The 17,191-nt window shown below is 36.3% G+C and overlaps 2 protein-coding genes across 2 annotated transcripts; both read right to left on the minus strand.

Moving 5' to 3' along the window:
- Positions 1-807: 807 nt before the first annotated feature.
- LOC133296755 (lysine-specific demethylase JMJ15-like) lies at positions 808-12,204 on the minus strand. Its single transcript, XM_061495815.1, is given in 14 exon segments — positions 808-1,709; positions 1,991-2,188; positions 4,272-4,333; positions 4,336-4,374; positions 4,472-5,426; positions 5,578-5,823; positions 5,825-5,947; positions 6,693-6,854; positions 7,532-7,753; positions 7,842-8,354; positions 8,453-8,530; positions 9,006-9,097; positions 10,343-10,442; positions 11,392-12,204. Coding segments are annotated over 14 exon segments (3,945 nt in total). The 3' UTR covers positions 808-1,367.
- Positions 12,205-12,353: 149 nt separating this feature from the next.
- On the minus strand, positions 12,354-16,737 carry LOC133296756 (DEAD-box ATP-dependent RNA helicase 38-like). The gene is made up of 5 exons (XM_061495816.1): positions 16,339-16,737; positions 15,960-16,253; positions 14,157-14,384; positions 13,635-13,700; positions 12,354-12,887 (listed from the first exon to the last, which is right to left on the minus strand). The coding sequence occupies exons 1-5, from the start codon at positions 16,501-16,503 to the stop codon at positions 12,354-12,356; spliced, it is 1,287 nt and encodes a 428-aa protein (XP_061351800.1). The 5' UTR covers positions 16,504-16,737.
- Between the last annotated feature and the right edge of the window lie 454 nt (positions 16,738-17,191).

Genomic DNA, 17,191 nt, shown 5'->3' on the forward strand with positions numbered 1-17,191 from the left:
TAGTAAACAATAATATATAGTTTTTTTTGTGGGGCAATGAAATATGAAGCTCTACAGAGATAAAATTTTGTTGATGAGATGTGACTAGACTTTTTCTTGGGTTTAATTGATGGATTAATGGGTCTTGGGTTAAGAAATTTTTGGGCTATGATTGGAGAAAGACCCAAGTAGGTAGAAGGGAATTGATATATTGTATCGGTTTGGATTGGATAGATTTTCATCAACCAATCCGAAAACCGACCCAATCCAATTAAAATTTGCGGATTTTTTTCGTTTTTCGATTTTCAGTTTATTCGGTTTGGTCACCGCGGTTTGAATCGGTTGATAAACACTCCTAATTAAATTTATAGGAGTTAGTTTTGCACAGTTGCTTAATAAGTAGCATTTCATTCTTTGACGACATAGGTGAACACAGTTGGCTAAAGGTTTGATCCGTATCCCACAAGGATGTCAATTCAAACCTGCTGGTCGATGTGAGAACTTTGTCAGTTGGGTGATATGTAATCTCTCTTAAAAATCTTCAAAAAATTTGAGAGATTTTCCCTGACCTTAGAGGAATATCAATATCTAACCTCACTTAAACTTTTTGTTATAAAAAAAAAAAAACATTTCATTCTTTTATTAGCTACCATCCTTGTAATAAAGAACTTATTTTACAAAACACTATGACCGAAGTAATTGGGTCACAATTTGAGAGGAAAATAAGTATACTATTTCCCCAGCATGTTCCTATCCTTCGTAAAATCCACTAAAAGAGGCTGCAGTGCCTGTCCCAGCAGAAATTCAATTCTACCAAGTCACTTGAAATCGATTCTTATTTTTCTAAATTAAAATGATATTACTCTATGGGCGTTTGATGTGTAGAGTATTTGAGGGAGTCACACACAGAGCAAAATTAGTCAAATTAAGTACAAATAATGCAGGGTGTGGGGATTTATGCATTGTTGTTTGCTTGAGACAAGGTCATGTATACAAAATTCTGAGCAGGAGCATGTTCACTCTGAATATAGGATTTCACCATGTGTTTTCCCTTCTCTATCATTTATTGTAATAGCAGCATTTATTTTTCTGTGTATATACAGCAACATAAGAAAGGAGAAAAATGTAAAACCCAAATCCAGCAACAGCTAAAGCCTAAAGGCTAGACCTTTAAATGTAAATGTACTTTAAAAAAGGAAAGTTTGAATGGGTCAATGGCATTGTCCATCTGTAATTAGGTCATTGATTGCGGGCAAGTAGCAAAATTTTATCTCGGCTTCACCCAGCAACTTCAGTTTAATTTATCTCTGAAAGAATGGACCTAACTAATTACTAAATTGAAATATGACTATCCACAGTCAGAAAGAATTTAGGATCTTATTCTTGTTTTATCCACCAGCTTTCTGGATCTCATCAATCAGTGCTACCAAAGCCATTCTCCACTGAGAACATTGTGCATCAGAGCTGAATAACTTCTGCATTGTGCTTAACTCATCAGAACTTGCCCTTTGTAGTATTGGTTTCATCTCTACAAGGGAATGGCAACTTCCTCCTATGTTATCCTTTTCCTGCTTTATCAAATTAATACCAAAAACTTTGGTATTGACATTACCTAAAGACCTACTTGAACCATACGTTAACTTATCAATGACCCTGCCTGAAGATGCAGGGACAACTTTGTGATTCCAGTACTCTACGCACCGATGACTGAGATCTTGAGCTTCAATGGCCTGAAAAAATTAGTCAGAATGTAATAAAACATCAAAGTGTGGACATAATTCCAGGGAAACATTCTACAAGAGTCATTTAAGTTCTTACCAAATTACATTCAAATTAATTCAGCTCATTTAACAAACTTGATCATAATAAACTATGTTAATCTAGTTCAACGCAATTGGTCAAGAGAGTGGAACTATGTGACTTAATTCTACATTAGAAAAATTATAAACAGGTGATATTAGTAGTTCAAGTTGGGCAAAAATATAAGTAAGAATCATGTGTCTTATGTTACCTGAATAATGGATGGTAAAAGGAAGCCAAACATTCTAAGACCGTTAATGCTTTTTAGAAGCTCTAAGGGAGGAAGTTCTAGTTCACCTACACTCCTTCGCCTAGTTATTTCGTGATGCAGTCTCTTTAGAACTGATTCCCAGCACTTATCTGCTGAGGTATCAGTGAAAGCTTCACTTGGACATTCTTCCAAGGTAACCTGAAATATATTTTACGGAATAAGAAAGAAATATACTTCAATTGAGACATGTCAATGCAAATAAATACAACCATAAAAATTCAGATGTAGTTAATTAACTAGTAGTATATAGTAACAACATTGAGTTTCTTAACCTAGAGTAGAAAAAAAAAAAAAAATTATCACTTTGTTTCATTTATATTTTGTCAGATTCATAATTTCAGACAGTGGTGCCACTACAAATCCTCTGACCAGCCAAAAATTAGCAGCAACTAGGTTTCTCCAGAAACCCTCCAATAAGAAAGCATGACATAGAAGACAGCAAAAACATTTATCCCACCGACACGTAATGGAACAACCATAACCAAGTATTTTAAAATGAAAGAAAAATTCATTTAATGGGAAATGTGAGTGTCATGTTACATGACACATCTTGTGTCATGCCATAGGCACAAAAAAGTGTGGGTCCCATTGAAAATAAAAATAAAGAAAAAATAAAATAAAGATGTGGGTCCCACATTTTTGTGTTTATGGCATGACACAAGATGTGTCATGTAACATGACGCTCACATTTCCCTTCATTTAATATGGAGAAAAGTACAGCTGGAAAAATGAAGTTTTCCCAAATCAAACAAAAATATTAAAATAAAAAAGAAGATAAAAAAGAAAATGAAGAATACAATGGCTTAATTCCCTATCCCTCCACAAGCTATGGGAAAAAACCCCTGCCCCCTTAAAGAAATCATCAACACAAAGCCTACGAGTAATCTGTTCCATAAATCTCTAGCATTATTTTTTAGCCAAATACACCATACGCTATAGTGTACTTACACAAAGCATTACAGGCCTTCATACTGAGGCAAACAATTATAAGCTAATTAATTTTAGATAAGGCAAATAGAGAAAAGTGCTTAAACAAAATATTCTTCAAGTTAAGCCAATAGGATTGGTCTAGTGATGAGGGATTTGGGTAGTTTACACGAGGTCATAAGTTTAAACCTTAGTGCCACCATTGTATCAAAAAAAAATTCTTCAAGTTGAGTCTACATTGGAAACGGAGAAACTGTGTGTTTTAATATTTAAACCAAAATGCATTACGAAATAGAAATTCGCAACTGAAAACGTCAACAACAAAGTCTTACTCCCACTAAGTGGGTTTGGCTACATGGACTCAGGAATTATAACAACTTTTAAAAGCTAACATTCCTACACTTCACTCAAATAACAATGGGTGACCTTGGTACCCCAAAATAGCCATTGTCTCATTCATCTAGGAATATTCAATCCCAGTTGGTTGAATAAATGAATATGCAGAAAAGAACAGCTACTATTGACTGATAGCAGTTCCAAAAGCCAATAAGGTCAGATGCACTAGGTTTTTCCAAATCTAAAACTAAACTGAGGACAAAGATGAATAGAAATTGAAGCTGTCAATTGAAGAAGACATGTTCCTCAATTTGAAGACCATTTACTATCCCAAGACTGCTAGTGTTTAAGTAATTTGACCACCTTTGTTGCAGCTCCTTTGCCTATGATAAACCCCCATTACTAAGGTGTATGCTACAAGGAAAGGGATGGGAAGTAAAGGATCAATACACGTGGGTAAGGACAGAATGGGAAACAACGGGGAATATTCATGCTGATAATCTGGAACATAACCAAATGCCAAGCTGGTAGAGGGAGAAGGCAGGAATTCAGTTGTGGAAAATGAGAGTCTAAGGGGGAAGGATAGCAAGTCTGAAGGTAGCCAATACTTCAGTTCAGGAGTGGGATTGGAAGTTAACCTAGTTGCTGCAATTTTCCATTTCTGTTTCTTTCTTATCTCAGTTTCTGTAATTTCTGGGTTAATGCAGTTTTCAGCAACATCAGAGAGGATTTCTATTAGCCTTCATGTGCTGAATGGCCAACCTCAATCTTATAACAAGAAAATCATAAAATAAATGGACTACAAAGGTGATGAAGCAGGCAGATTATTGATTTCATGACAATTAAAACCAACAAAATTTGTGGCTATGAAATACAAATAACAGAGATCAAGAAACAGTAATTTGTAAATATGATTTCATTTTCAAACCAAAAACAGGAACAGGGTCAGGAATGATACCTTGAAAAGAGGTCCAAGAAATCCAGCATCAATGACTTCAGATATATAGTTACACATCTTGTTGGATCAAGAATGCTAAAGAAATTAACTCGACTCTTGAAACCTTCAAAAAATTACCAAAATGTAGAAAAGTTCAAAAAAAAAAAAAAACTGTAAAAGGTAAAATCTCCAAACACAGAAAATATCCTAATGTGGCATACCTCTTGGATATATTGTGTGCTTACTGCACCACAGCTTTCCATGGACAACAGATCCCAAACCTATAGGCTTGACAGAAGTACCAAACATTTGCATTAGGCAGCTTTCGCCTGCCAAAGATATACTTGTATTTGTTGTGTCTGAGACTTCCTTTTTCAATACATTGTTGGGCTGCTTTCCAGAATGTGAATCCATTTGCAGATCCACCGCAAATTTTCCACCATCAAATGTACTAGAATTATGAACATCCCTTGTACGTGATGAAAAATCTGTCTTCACAACAGAAGACAAGTGTGATAGGATACTGTCACCACCAAGTTCCATGTTGTCCTGTTCCTTTCCGGCCTCTGAACAACATACTTTTTCCTCTACTGAAACACCCTTAATATGATGGTTATCAGCAATATCCATCAAACAGTTTTCATTTTCACCAGACATAACATCAAGATTTAAATCCAGAGAAGCTGTCTTATCCACCTTATTATCAATATAAGGAATCTCAGTTACATTTAAATTTGAACAATACCTGGTTCTTGTACCAGTTGAGATTTCCACTTCTTCATGGCTCTTGGTTTCGTATATGTCTCTCTCCATGACTGATTTATCTATGCAAACTTCATTGGCATCAGCAGAAACCATTCCGAAGTTTTTATTTGCCCACACCTCGATAGCAGGCAATTCTCCTCCTAATGCTTCAATCAATTTATTTAGCTCGTTTATAGTATATCGAAGCAGAACAAATCTTTTGTCCGTTCCGCATGAGCAGAACAAATTTGTGTGCTTAAGACAAGAATATCTGTCAGGAGAGCAATCACAACCTACAGCAGATAGGTGCAAGTCATAGAAACAAAAGAAGCATTCTCTCTCCTTGTCCAAATCAAACCCACTGTCCATATTCAGCAACTTAAAATGAGTTGGAAGACAGTTTAGCCTCTCTTCTTCCATCTTTACTCTTGTCTGTAAAAAATAAGGGTAACAAGAATTAGATATCTGCACGGTGACTAAAACTAATTAACAAACAAATTAGTTCCAAAACTTTATGGAGCTTTCAAAATTTGCAGATGTGGGTATAATATGATCAAAGAGGAGAGAATGAGAGAATCATTACCTTAACTGCCTTGGTAAGAACTCCATCTTTCCCACACACACTTCTCCAATTCAAATTTTTTGGAGTTTCCTTTCCAAAAAGAGCTAGCTGTGCAAGGGCTCGTACAGCTTCCTTTGCTGATCCAAATAACAGCTTGTCGTGTGACAATGATGTCTTACGGCATTGCAAACTGTAAAGCTCAACAGCATTCTGGCCATGCATTAACCAATCAACAGGAGCCACATTCACTGCCTCTGCACAATTGAAGGCCACAATTGAAGCCAGAGTGGTATGCCCTTGGAAAGGTAATAACAAATTCCCCAGAATGCTGAACAGTACGATACACAGGAACTCCCTCAGATTTATGAATTGAAGGAGATAACTGAGTAACCTGCTCAAAGAAGAAAATCATAACCATTAAAATCAGAATAAAATTCGCAAACTTAGAAGCTATGTACTGTACATAGAATGCTAAAATATCTAACACTTCTATAAGAACTGAACACATGCACTGGGGACTTCTGGATATAAACTAGGGTTATCATTATTAGTAGAAATACAAATATCAAAATTCAGCCAAAGGAGGGAAAGGTTATAGACACATTGATATGAGTGAACATCACTGCAGCAATAACAGAGCTGAAAGTTTATGTTCATACAGCATGCATCATAAGGGATATTTGTCATGAGGAACCATCAAGTCGTTAAGATGATGCCAACTCTCAGTCACCACTTTTTCCCAAACACACTAGCAGCATAGTTGGTCAGAATCTAAAGTGAGCTTCAGTTCTTAGGGATAATAACTGATAATTTCTCTCTCTTACTCATAATTTAATACCTAATTACTATAGCTTCCACTTTACATTCATACATATAAAGGGATCTTACACCAGACTGATTACACCTTCAACCGATCAAAAAGTTATCATGATTATAGTTTTCTTAACTTCCATAAGTGCGTTGAGCATTCGTAGCACTCTGCACCCATAGAATATATGTTTTGCATCAACAAAAATCTCATTGCATTCATGAATTCTCTATGTGGAAACAACAAAGTATCACTAAAGCAACCAATAACTCAAAATACTAGTCAAAAATTGAAAGCAATAAGGAAAGTACAAGTTGTAGCATTCTACCAGTTCATTGAGTAGATTTGGTTGTTCCTCAAATAAATCAGGCAAGTTCTTCCTCATTGAATCTTCAAAAACCGAAGCATGGCATCCAGGTACTCCATACCATACTTTTGGGTCACCCCAGTGCAGATAATTAAGCGAATAAAGGTGATGATCCTCAACATGCTGTTCCAATGACAGTGTGTTATCTTTCGAGAAAATGTTAGGATTTGAAATGAAAGAAATGCAAAATTCAAGACCACGACATATTGTCATGAATCAACTATCCCAAAAACTTAAGTTGCGAAGACACATGAATGGTTTTATATTACATTTCTAACATGTCTCCTCACACAAAAACCATTTCGGGTTGAAGCATGGATAATTGACCGGCCCACCTACCTTGTACTAAATTTCCTTTTTTAATAGAAGAATGGACGCAATAAGGATTGAATTCAAGACCACTTGGTTTTAAAGGATCTAATACTATATCATGAACCAATCATCCCCTCTATAATCTCGGTTACTTCTAGATATTTATTGTGTCATGTTCTTTCGTGACTGAAAGGTCATGGGTTCGAATCCAGGAAACAGCCTCTATACAATTATGCAAGGGTAAGGCTGCGTACAAGAATTTCCTCCACCCCACACTCGCTAGTCGGGTTTAACGGGGAATGGTTTTTTTTTTAAACAACGAATGTTAAAAGTTTCAACCCAACTTTCATGAAACTTAACTTAAACTCATATAACACTCTACAAAGAGATACATACAAAGAATTGAGGCAAAATGAAAATTGGTAATATTCCATGTCAGTCTTAAACTTTTCCTTTGACATGGAAAAAAAGTAATTCTAACCACTTACCCAGCAAAATGACGAAAAGCACATGCCAACATACAGCCATGGCACTAGAACTCCTGAGATGTCGCTTCCTTCAAAACTAAGTACAGAACCTGGCAGTCGCGGGAAGTTATTTAGATTCCATCCAGACAGGGCATACTGATCTGAATCACTCTTAGTTAAGGATGATGTCTTAGGAAAACCACTTCCAAGTGCTCCAGTTTCCAAGTCAGCTCCATAATACACCTACAATATAACAGAATCATATGTATACTATTGCAAAATTATGTGACAGTAAAGACCAACATAGTTGTCAAAAAGAGATGATTAATACCTCAACCTCATCAGTTGGTTGCTCAATTATTCGCCAGTATTCACCTTCAATTTCCACCTCAGAGGGCTCCCCTCTCTTTTGGTGGTTACTATCACTAAGTTTTCCATCTTCATTGGTATCTTTCAAACCAAAGTAGCATTCCTTAAAAAAATTAGCATATTGCTGAAAGTCTTTAAGCGTGAAGTCCAACCCTGATTGAAATCCAAATTTCTCATCAGATTCAGAAGCATTATTAGCTCCAGAAGCTGAATTGGCAAGACTCCTGCATGTGCCTGTTTTGGAGTGCTTTCTACGTTTTCGTTTTTTTCCCCTACTTTTTTTCCTCATAGGTTCCCTATTTTGAAGTAAATCAATATACTGAGTACGGGTGGGAAATTATGCATTTTCCCATAGATCCTTCTCCTTAAGAGGGCAAGGTGGAACCCAGCAAGGTGGAGGGACAATCCTACATATGCCATAGGGTTCAGCATGGGGACGTATCTTTGCTATGTAACTGAGTGTATCTTCAAACTCCTAAATAAGAAGAGTAAAAATAAGAAACCAGAATTACTCAAAATACAATATGACTACCACAAAAGCAACAATATGAAGATGGTAATAATAACAAGTACTTCAACAGTCGGATAAAACACAGGGGCTTCATCAATAATAGGCCGACATGCTTCAACTGGATCCCATCTAGCTGATGTCTGCAACATGACAACAATAATCAACATACGAAAAAAGAATAGACAAAAATCAAATCTCTCTCTCTCTCCCCCTATTTATATAATAGTCATTCACTAACTTTCAAAACATTCTTTTCTTCTATACTATAAGAAATTTGTTTAAAAAACTTAATTTAGTCATTGACTTCATCTGAGTATACCATTATGCTTTGAATAGGATGGGAATCAGATGATTCAAGTTAGACTCACCACATGGTCATCAAGATAAGTATTGATTGCTTGTTATTTTGAACACTCATACTAAAGAAGTTTATCTATTTTGAGAAACGGAGGGGAGGGGAAGAGGGTCAGTAGAAAATACCTAGAAAAAATTAAAATACAGGTGTTCAAATGTTAATTCCATCAAAATTTCAAACAAGTGGTTCCTATTTGATCCGAATATTCATGGATCGTCAAAGCATTAAGCATACTCAACATGGCAGACCATACTACATACCTTTTTACTTCTCAGACTGCCAAAAGACTCAAGTGCATTGCTATTTTTTAGCTTGGGCCTAAAAGGATTATCCTGAAAAATATGTAAGAATGCTAAATTTGTTAAAATTAGCAGCCTCACTAAAAGTAATCATGGATATTACAATCCAAATATTGCCAATGGGTTTGGTACAAACAAAACAGTTTAATGTCAAAGAGATCAAGCTGTAGCAAATAGAAAATATGAATGCGATAAATGCACCAAAAGTACGCCCAACAGCAAATTATATATGAATTTGAACACAAAAATCAAACTTTAAAATATAATAGATATAGTCATGCATTCATATTACAAAAACTCAAAATCATGAGTCAAATTCCAAAGTTCCTACTAAAAACAGAATAGTAACCCAATCACAGAATAAGTCCAATCTAATATCCTAAAATAAGTTATAAAAATTTGATGTCCTTTGTTTGCTTATACTGGTTGGGTATTAGTAGCTGATACCAGAAACAAGTCTTATATTTGACTGAAGTTGCAAGGAGGACCTCTCTGATCACATAAGCTTCCTCAAAGAAAATGAAGATGTCCTTTCTGCAAGCTAAACCAAAAAAAAATGAAGATGGCCTCTGAAATTTCAACCAATTTGGAAAAAAGGTTAGTTCTCATGTATCAGAAATGGGAAGCGGTGGAAAAAGGAGGATACTAGCTACATAAAGTAGGTGTATGCTCAGATTACAGTTGTACTATGTATAGTATGTACTTTCTGTTATCAAATTTAAAAGGATTTAAATTTATGACTTTTAATATATGTTCAACCATCAGAATTGCACGTGATAGAACCAAGGTATTTGCCATTTGGCAATGGAACAAATGTCTGTTTCAGAGGCTGATGAAATTATCTGAGAGTACAATAGAGAAAAGGGGAAGAAGGGTCATGTTTTTTTTTTGAAAAAGGGGTCATATTTCATTCTGCTACAGACTACCATTGAATCTGCATCAAAGTACGTGCAGTTAACATATTCAATTCCAAAACTTCAAACCTTATAAGGACAACTGCTATGAATATATATTACATAATATTGACAGCAGAATAAATAAAATTCCCTTAGTTGTTTACATGGAAAGCAATTCTTCATTTACCTACTCCAATCAATTTTCTACATACAAGTTTAATGACCTTACCAAATGTTCTCATAAAGGCCGCTTAAACGAGGCCAGTTCAATAGCAGGAAAAAAACAAAAGACAAAATGCTTCATGATCTTTACCTGCGCAGGGTCTTATACGCATAACTTCTTATAAGATAATGATAGCTGTGAATTCAAGCTCAAGAGACCACGAAAAAAAAATCACAAACCTTGAGAAAGCAACCCAGTTGAAGAAGATGAAGGTTCTTGGGCTGCTTTGATAATGAACGAAAAGCCTTCCTTTCTAGATGAATGAAAAGTACCATGCTTCTGTAACAATGGCACATGTCAGAAACAGAGAAAAATGAATCAAATTACCAAATTAAAGCATAAGAGAGTACCTGGGGAAAAGAGTTGCGAAAGATGGTTTGGTGGAGTGTAGGAGAATTCTGCAGGGACGCCATTGTTGCAAAGAAAACGGAAGCACGATATGTAAGGAAGTGCAAGAAAAAATAGCGATGCGATGACTATAGTTTATGAAGAAACCGAGAAGGTGAACGAAGACGGAAGCACGACAAGTAATTCGTTTAAATTAGAAAAAAAAAGACGAAACAGTGTCGTTTAGGTGCACAGTAGATACATCATATATACGAACACAGTTAGTATTTTAAAGTTACAAGTCTTTATCATGCATAAATAAGCAACAGAGATTTATTCCCCAAAGAAATATATAAAATCTCTCAGATGTATATTTATCAATTTCTGAAGTGGTAGAACATATATACGAACACAGTTAGTATTTTGAACAGTATACACATTCTTCATCAAGTCTTTATCATGCATAAAATTTAAGCAACAGAGATTGAAGTGCCAACATCTTTTGTGCCATAATGAATCCGTAAGAGAATTTGGTAGAGCATGCTCAAATTTTGGTCTCTAGTGAAAATTTCTATCCTTAATGGCAAGGGTCATCAATAAAGAATAAAGAAATATATAAAATCTCTCAGATGTATATTTAACATTAGATAGAAATAAACGAACACAGATATTTTGAACAGTATACACATTTAGCGTGCATAAAATAAGCGTATTACACATTTATCAATAATCAAGCGTTGAAGTTGCCAAAAGAAAGGTTATCCATTGATTAATAACAAGTACAATTCTACAGTGGCGAATCAACTATGGCAAACACAGATAGTTGTTAAAAAGAAAAATTAAGTTGGGCAATCTTCAAGTAGGGATTCCCTCTTCAGCTAAAAAGAAAAATTTGGGAGACCCCCTCAGTGGCGTCCTCCCCAGCAGTGTCTTCAACGTTATTCCTAGATGAAGCTTCCTCACCAATACCTTCCAAAGGAAGTGTTGCCAATAACACCATCGCCAACGATGGGATCCGCACGACGGGATCTCTACGGATCTCTACGGCGTCAGTAGGTTCGCCATCTACGGGTTGCTCTCCGCTCAGCACATGGTGGTCGCCTAAAGGTGAGTCACCGAACTTGGCTGGTTCTTCCTCTACATCATCCTCTTCCTCATCAGAGTCAGGCCCTTCCTGTATCACAGTCGTCTCGCCATTATAGAGTTTATGAAGCAGGCGTTTCCCTTCCACCACATAATCGGCACTCAAGCCCGAAGCATCTATCTTAGGATATCGAAATTGAACCTGATTCAGGGCGTTGTTAAAAGAATCATAAAAAACTGAAGGCAAGGCAAGCTCCAGCTCCTGTACTCGCCCAGAAGCTTTTTTAAAATCCTCTTGGGCGGCATGCAAGTTACCACATACGCCAGTCAACTCAACAGATAACGCATCCTTCTCCGACTGAAGGGCAGCTTTCTCGGCAGTCAACTGGCTATTCGCCGCCTGGAGCCCCTTTTTCTCGGTTGAAGACTCATCCAATAACTTTGATAAGTCATCCTTCTCCTGCGTTTTATTGGTTGCCTTCAGGTCACTAATTTCCTTACCCAACCGCCTGATCTCGGCCGTTAAGGACTCAATCTTGCGCCCTTTCTGTACCAAGTCATCATGCTGGGTAGAACAACGGTTGTCAACAGCAAGAGTAGCCTCCCGGGTTCCCACAATCTGACCGATCATTACCTGTGCGCAGTCAATTATGTCTTGGCGATTAATTTGCTGTGGTACCAACACGTTTAAATCAGGATTAGGGCGACGGATAGAGCTGACAACAGGGGCAGTCGCCAGGTACCCCCGCCCTGTCCGGAGTATCGACCACCACCATGTCATCACCGCCAGAAACTCTCCATGGCAAACGAGAGACTACCACCTGATTGACCAGACTCAGTCGGCTCCACCCTAACCCTTTTAGCTCCTTTAGGCGAGCTTAAATCCTCGCTAGCAACCCTCTTCCTTCCAGAAGCCGTTGGTTTAGGAGGAATAACTTCAGGTGCAGAAGGGTTGACCGCCAAACTCTGGGCATTCTCCTGCACAATGTTCACCACTTTCCTTTTTCCCTTGTCGACTCCCTTACTTGGGGCGACGGGAGCGACAACAGGAGCGACAACAAGTGATTTATGTAACATTTTTGCACTATTTCTTGTGCGCACAAATATTATAGTTTGCCCCAGATTCTCTTCTATTTCGAGTATGTATTCTTTTTTCACTTCAATCTTAGAGAGTTCATCAGGACAATGAACTTTATATTGCTTTACGGCATCTAAAGATAGTTCCTTCACAAAAAGTGTATTATAATCCTGCTTAACTGTCCTCGAAACAAAATTCTGGACAATGTCATTCAATGTAGCAGAAAACAGAAGAACCTAGACATACACAAGTCAATCAAAATCTTCTTAGATAAGAAAAGAAACTAAAAAAAAACTACATCACATACAAGCACACACAACATTTGAATCACATACAAAGCAACCAATCTTGGTAAAATGTTCATTTAAGTACAGACGCAATGGTTATGGTGCACAAAAATAACAAGGAACAGTTATAATTCCATTCTACATAGATTCAAATTAAATTATAGCAAACCATTAGCATCAATCAAATTAACATTCAATCTTCATATCTATGCAATATTATTTGATTGAGCATGATGTACTACGTAAAAAATTCCTCATACTTTTTTCTGTTCTTATAAGATGAATGAATCACTTTACTCTTTTAAATATACTTCACAAGTTGCACAAGGGCTCAGGGAGAGCATGACCTTCCATGAATTGGAAGGTGTTCTACCCGAACAGGTTGAAGGATGGGTGACGGTAATTTAAACAACATGTATACATGGATGTGTTGTCCCTATGGATTGATAAATTCTTGCATAGATTTGATCTACACAAGTCATATAAATAAAACCAAAACATAAACTAATACATTATCATTTTAAAAGTAGTAGATTGACACATATATCATGTAGTTATTTAATGTAAAATGACGATGTGTCAGTGTGTACTTAGCTTAGGCTATGCAACTTGTAGACTAAGTCTATGCCAGAATTTCTTGGATGGATGAAAATGCCATGCACACAAGCACACTACGCAAGAAAGAGTTCAACAAACCTGACAGTTAGAATTGAATTTTTCTATTCCTTTCATTATCCTCAGGGAATCATCTTTAAATCCATCCTGCAAAGTTTACAGTAATTAAGCAAGTTAGGGCACAACATATTTAGAAACCGAACTGCGAATACCTCTGCTTTAAAAAACAAAAGAAAATCACAATACTAATTCAGTAAACCATAACAATTCCCTGAACCTAAAACTAGGTCCTAGGATCTCTAGAATACTTACTAGAGAGTAATTACTAACTAGAAAAAGATATATATTATCAAGAGTTAAAAGTTAAAACAAGCGGTCTACTAGTGCACTCTTCCTCTTTATCCATCATTAAAGGAGGAGAGTCACAACTTACCATTTAATTGTAACTTATTCTATTAAAACACAAGGGTGTTGCCAACTCCCCAAAAGATTGTAACAATAATAAGCTCAGGGAGAATGATAAGGCTATGTGCTTGCCTAGTCCAAGGACAATGAAACCTCAAATTCTAAATAAACAACATTTCATTATCACGATAGAATTACCTTAGCAAGCATTTGATCAGCCTCATCAAAAACAAGAATCTTCAACCTTGTCACCCCAAGTTTCTTATAATTCATCCACTTATTAATCGTGCCAGGGGTCCCAATAACCACTTGAGCCATAATCGGTGCCCGTTTCGCTATCGGCAAAGCATCCCTACTGTCTGCTGGTATAGCACATTCTGAGCTAATCCCCGTGTACTTTCCCATCTTTCGGAGAACTTCAGTATTCTGCCACACAACACAATAATCATCAAGCTACAACTAACACAGTCACAAATCACAATGTTCGATAACAGTGATTAACAAACGAATAAAAAAAAAGGAAAGTTCACCAATGCCGGTTTGTTTTAGAATCATCTATGGCCCAGTGTTTTTTATCACATATGTCCCATTGATTTGTAAAAAATAAAAAAATCACGAGGAAAAGTTCGATAACAGTGATTAACAAACGAATAAAAAAAAACAAACAGGAAAGTTCACCGAAGCTGTTTTGCTTTAGAATCACCTATGACATATGTTCCATGGTTTGTAAAAGTAAAAAATCACGGGAGCAGATAAAAAAACATATACTTTTGCAAACCACACGAGTGATAAAAAATAATCAAAGGCATAGGTGATTTTGCAGTAAATGGTTTGTTTTAGAATTACCTATGCCTTGAGATTTTTTTTTATCACATATACCCATGTGGTTTGTGAAAAAAAAATTACAGCTGCATGTGTGATAAAAAACATAACTTTTTGCAAATAGACAGTTTAATATTAAAATTACAAAAAAGTTTTCATAGCTATATTTCAATCTTCTTCTGTTTCTTCTAATGTTTTGAGAGATAGATATTAAAACAAGTTTAATATATCCTATACAAATAATGGTGGGTCCAAGTAATGTTGCTTATTTTTTTTTAAAAAAATCTCTGAATAAGGAAAATGAAAGGATCAAAATTGATATTGATTTGGTATACGGAGAATTGATAAGGTTCTGTACTAGTTTAAAGCTATTGCTGGTTTCATTTGACTTTTTTGTCTCTCTCCAATTAAACTCAAATTGAAACCACTTATGCAATTGAACCCAATAACATTATTGTAAATCAATTTTGAAGTTCATGAGAATAAATGTAACTGAAGCTACAATGTTCATGCTTCATCACCACTCCAATTATTCTTCACCTTTGGACCTGTGGGTCCTTCCGCTCCCAGCACTTCCTTTGGTAAACTCTTTACAAAATTTTCAAAAGCAGATTTTAGCTTCCCAGGCAACAACTTCTCCACCATCTTCAACTCATCATCTATACTGTAATCAGTTTTTGGACCCCATTCCCTGAAATAGTTCAACCAAGCTGGCTCTACAACTGCAGATCCTAAATACTCTGCACAAACCAATTCATATGTCCCCATATCCATGACTAAGTCACCCTTCGAATAATTACTCAGATGCACGGATTACTCAAAGGTGTTTAATATTTACTTAACGACGTTTAATGTAAATTTAATAGATATGTTTAATTGTTGGAATGAGATAGTATAGGTGGGTTAATTGCATCAATCTAAAGTTTAGGGTAGTTTTTTGAAACACCACCTAAATTCAAGGTGGTTTTAGGTAATTTAGCCTAAAAAAAACAACGGAAAAAAAAAGAAGAAAAAAGAAAAACTTCTAGGGCTCACGATCAGATATCCCTTTGGAGGGATATAGCTTTTCTTCCGGAAGTATGGGGCCACCAGCTATTGCATTCTTAGTTATGGGTTATTTAATCCATGATAGAATAAGATTATATGTCGATTTAAAAAAGCAATGTCTTAGAACCTTACCTGAATAGCCAACTCCCTGGTTGGGCAAATGCAGAAAGCTTGAGGAGCCTGCAACTTTGGATCAACTCGACTAAGCATACCAAGAAGGAAACACGTGGTTTTTCCGGAACCGTTATGCGCGTGTACGATCAAATCCCTATTCGGAGGATTCAAGATCATAGGCAAGGTTACGGCTTGGATCTTACTAGGTTTCTGGAACTTCATCTCCACGTAGAGTCCCTTCAAAAGCTCCGGTGAGAGATTCAATTCTTCGAAGGTGGTAGCTGACGTGTACGGAGTGTCGCCGGACGAAACCTGCACCGAAATTCAAAACCATAAACCGTCAATTTCTCGCCGAGAAAGAGAGAAAAGAGAAATCGGGAATGGGGATCGAACCAACCGCTTGGATGTTGGAGTCTTCAGGCTCGTCCAAGAACTTGGGAGAAGGCTTCTTGTTCTCGTCGCTCGTTAATCCGACGACGTTGAGCGACGAGGAAGCCGGCGCCGGCGCCGGCGGATGAGCATCGCTGGCGGAGGTGGTTTCGGCGGTGGATGGTTCTGCCATAGCAGTAGACGAGAGAGTGAAGAGTAAAAAAGGAATTCGCAGTTTCAGAGGGAAGGAGAGAGTAATGGATTGAGGTCTGTGAAGAGTAATTAAATAAAATAGACATATACTACTAATATATATAAAGAGAGAGGGTACTAATTTGGAAAGATTTTCTATGGATTGAAATTTTAAAGAATTTTGTAATTGCAAAAAAAATCTACTAATATTTAATTATGATTTTGAAGGATTGAAAAAAATCACTTAATATTTGATTAAGAATTTAAAAGATTATTTTAGTTTTTTTCTTCTTTTGGCGGGTCTACCCGCTCGAAACCGGGTTTCGCTAGGAGAGCTTCATCAAAGCTAAAAAAGTAAATTTTTAAACGATTTTCATCACAAAACAACATATTGTTGAACAATGGAATCTGTGTATTTCTTCTTTTGTAGAGAGGTAATTATATACACTAATTTTGGGCTTCAATCAAGCCACAAATCACTCTAAAAAATAATATTAAAATCAGAGAATTAATCTCTCCTATCAATCAATTCTATTTACAATTAATTCATATAATTGCTAACACAATCAAAATCAAATTAATTACTCGGAGAATTGATGTCTCCTATCAATCAATTCTATTTACAATTAATTTCTATAATTGCTAACACAATCAAAATCAAATTAATTACGGATTGTATACAGCTCACA

Source organism: Gastrolobium bilobum, unplaced genomic scaffold, assembly GCF_033153095.1.
Source record: "Gastrolobium bilobum isolate Gb01-03AN ecotype WA unplaced genomic scaffold, APGP_CSIRO_Gbil_v1 utg57764, whole genome shotgun sequence".
NCBI lineage: Eukaryota > Viridiplantae > Streptophyta > Magnoliopsida > Fabales > Fabaceae > Gastrolobium > Gastrolobium bilobum.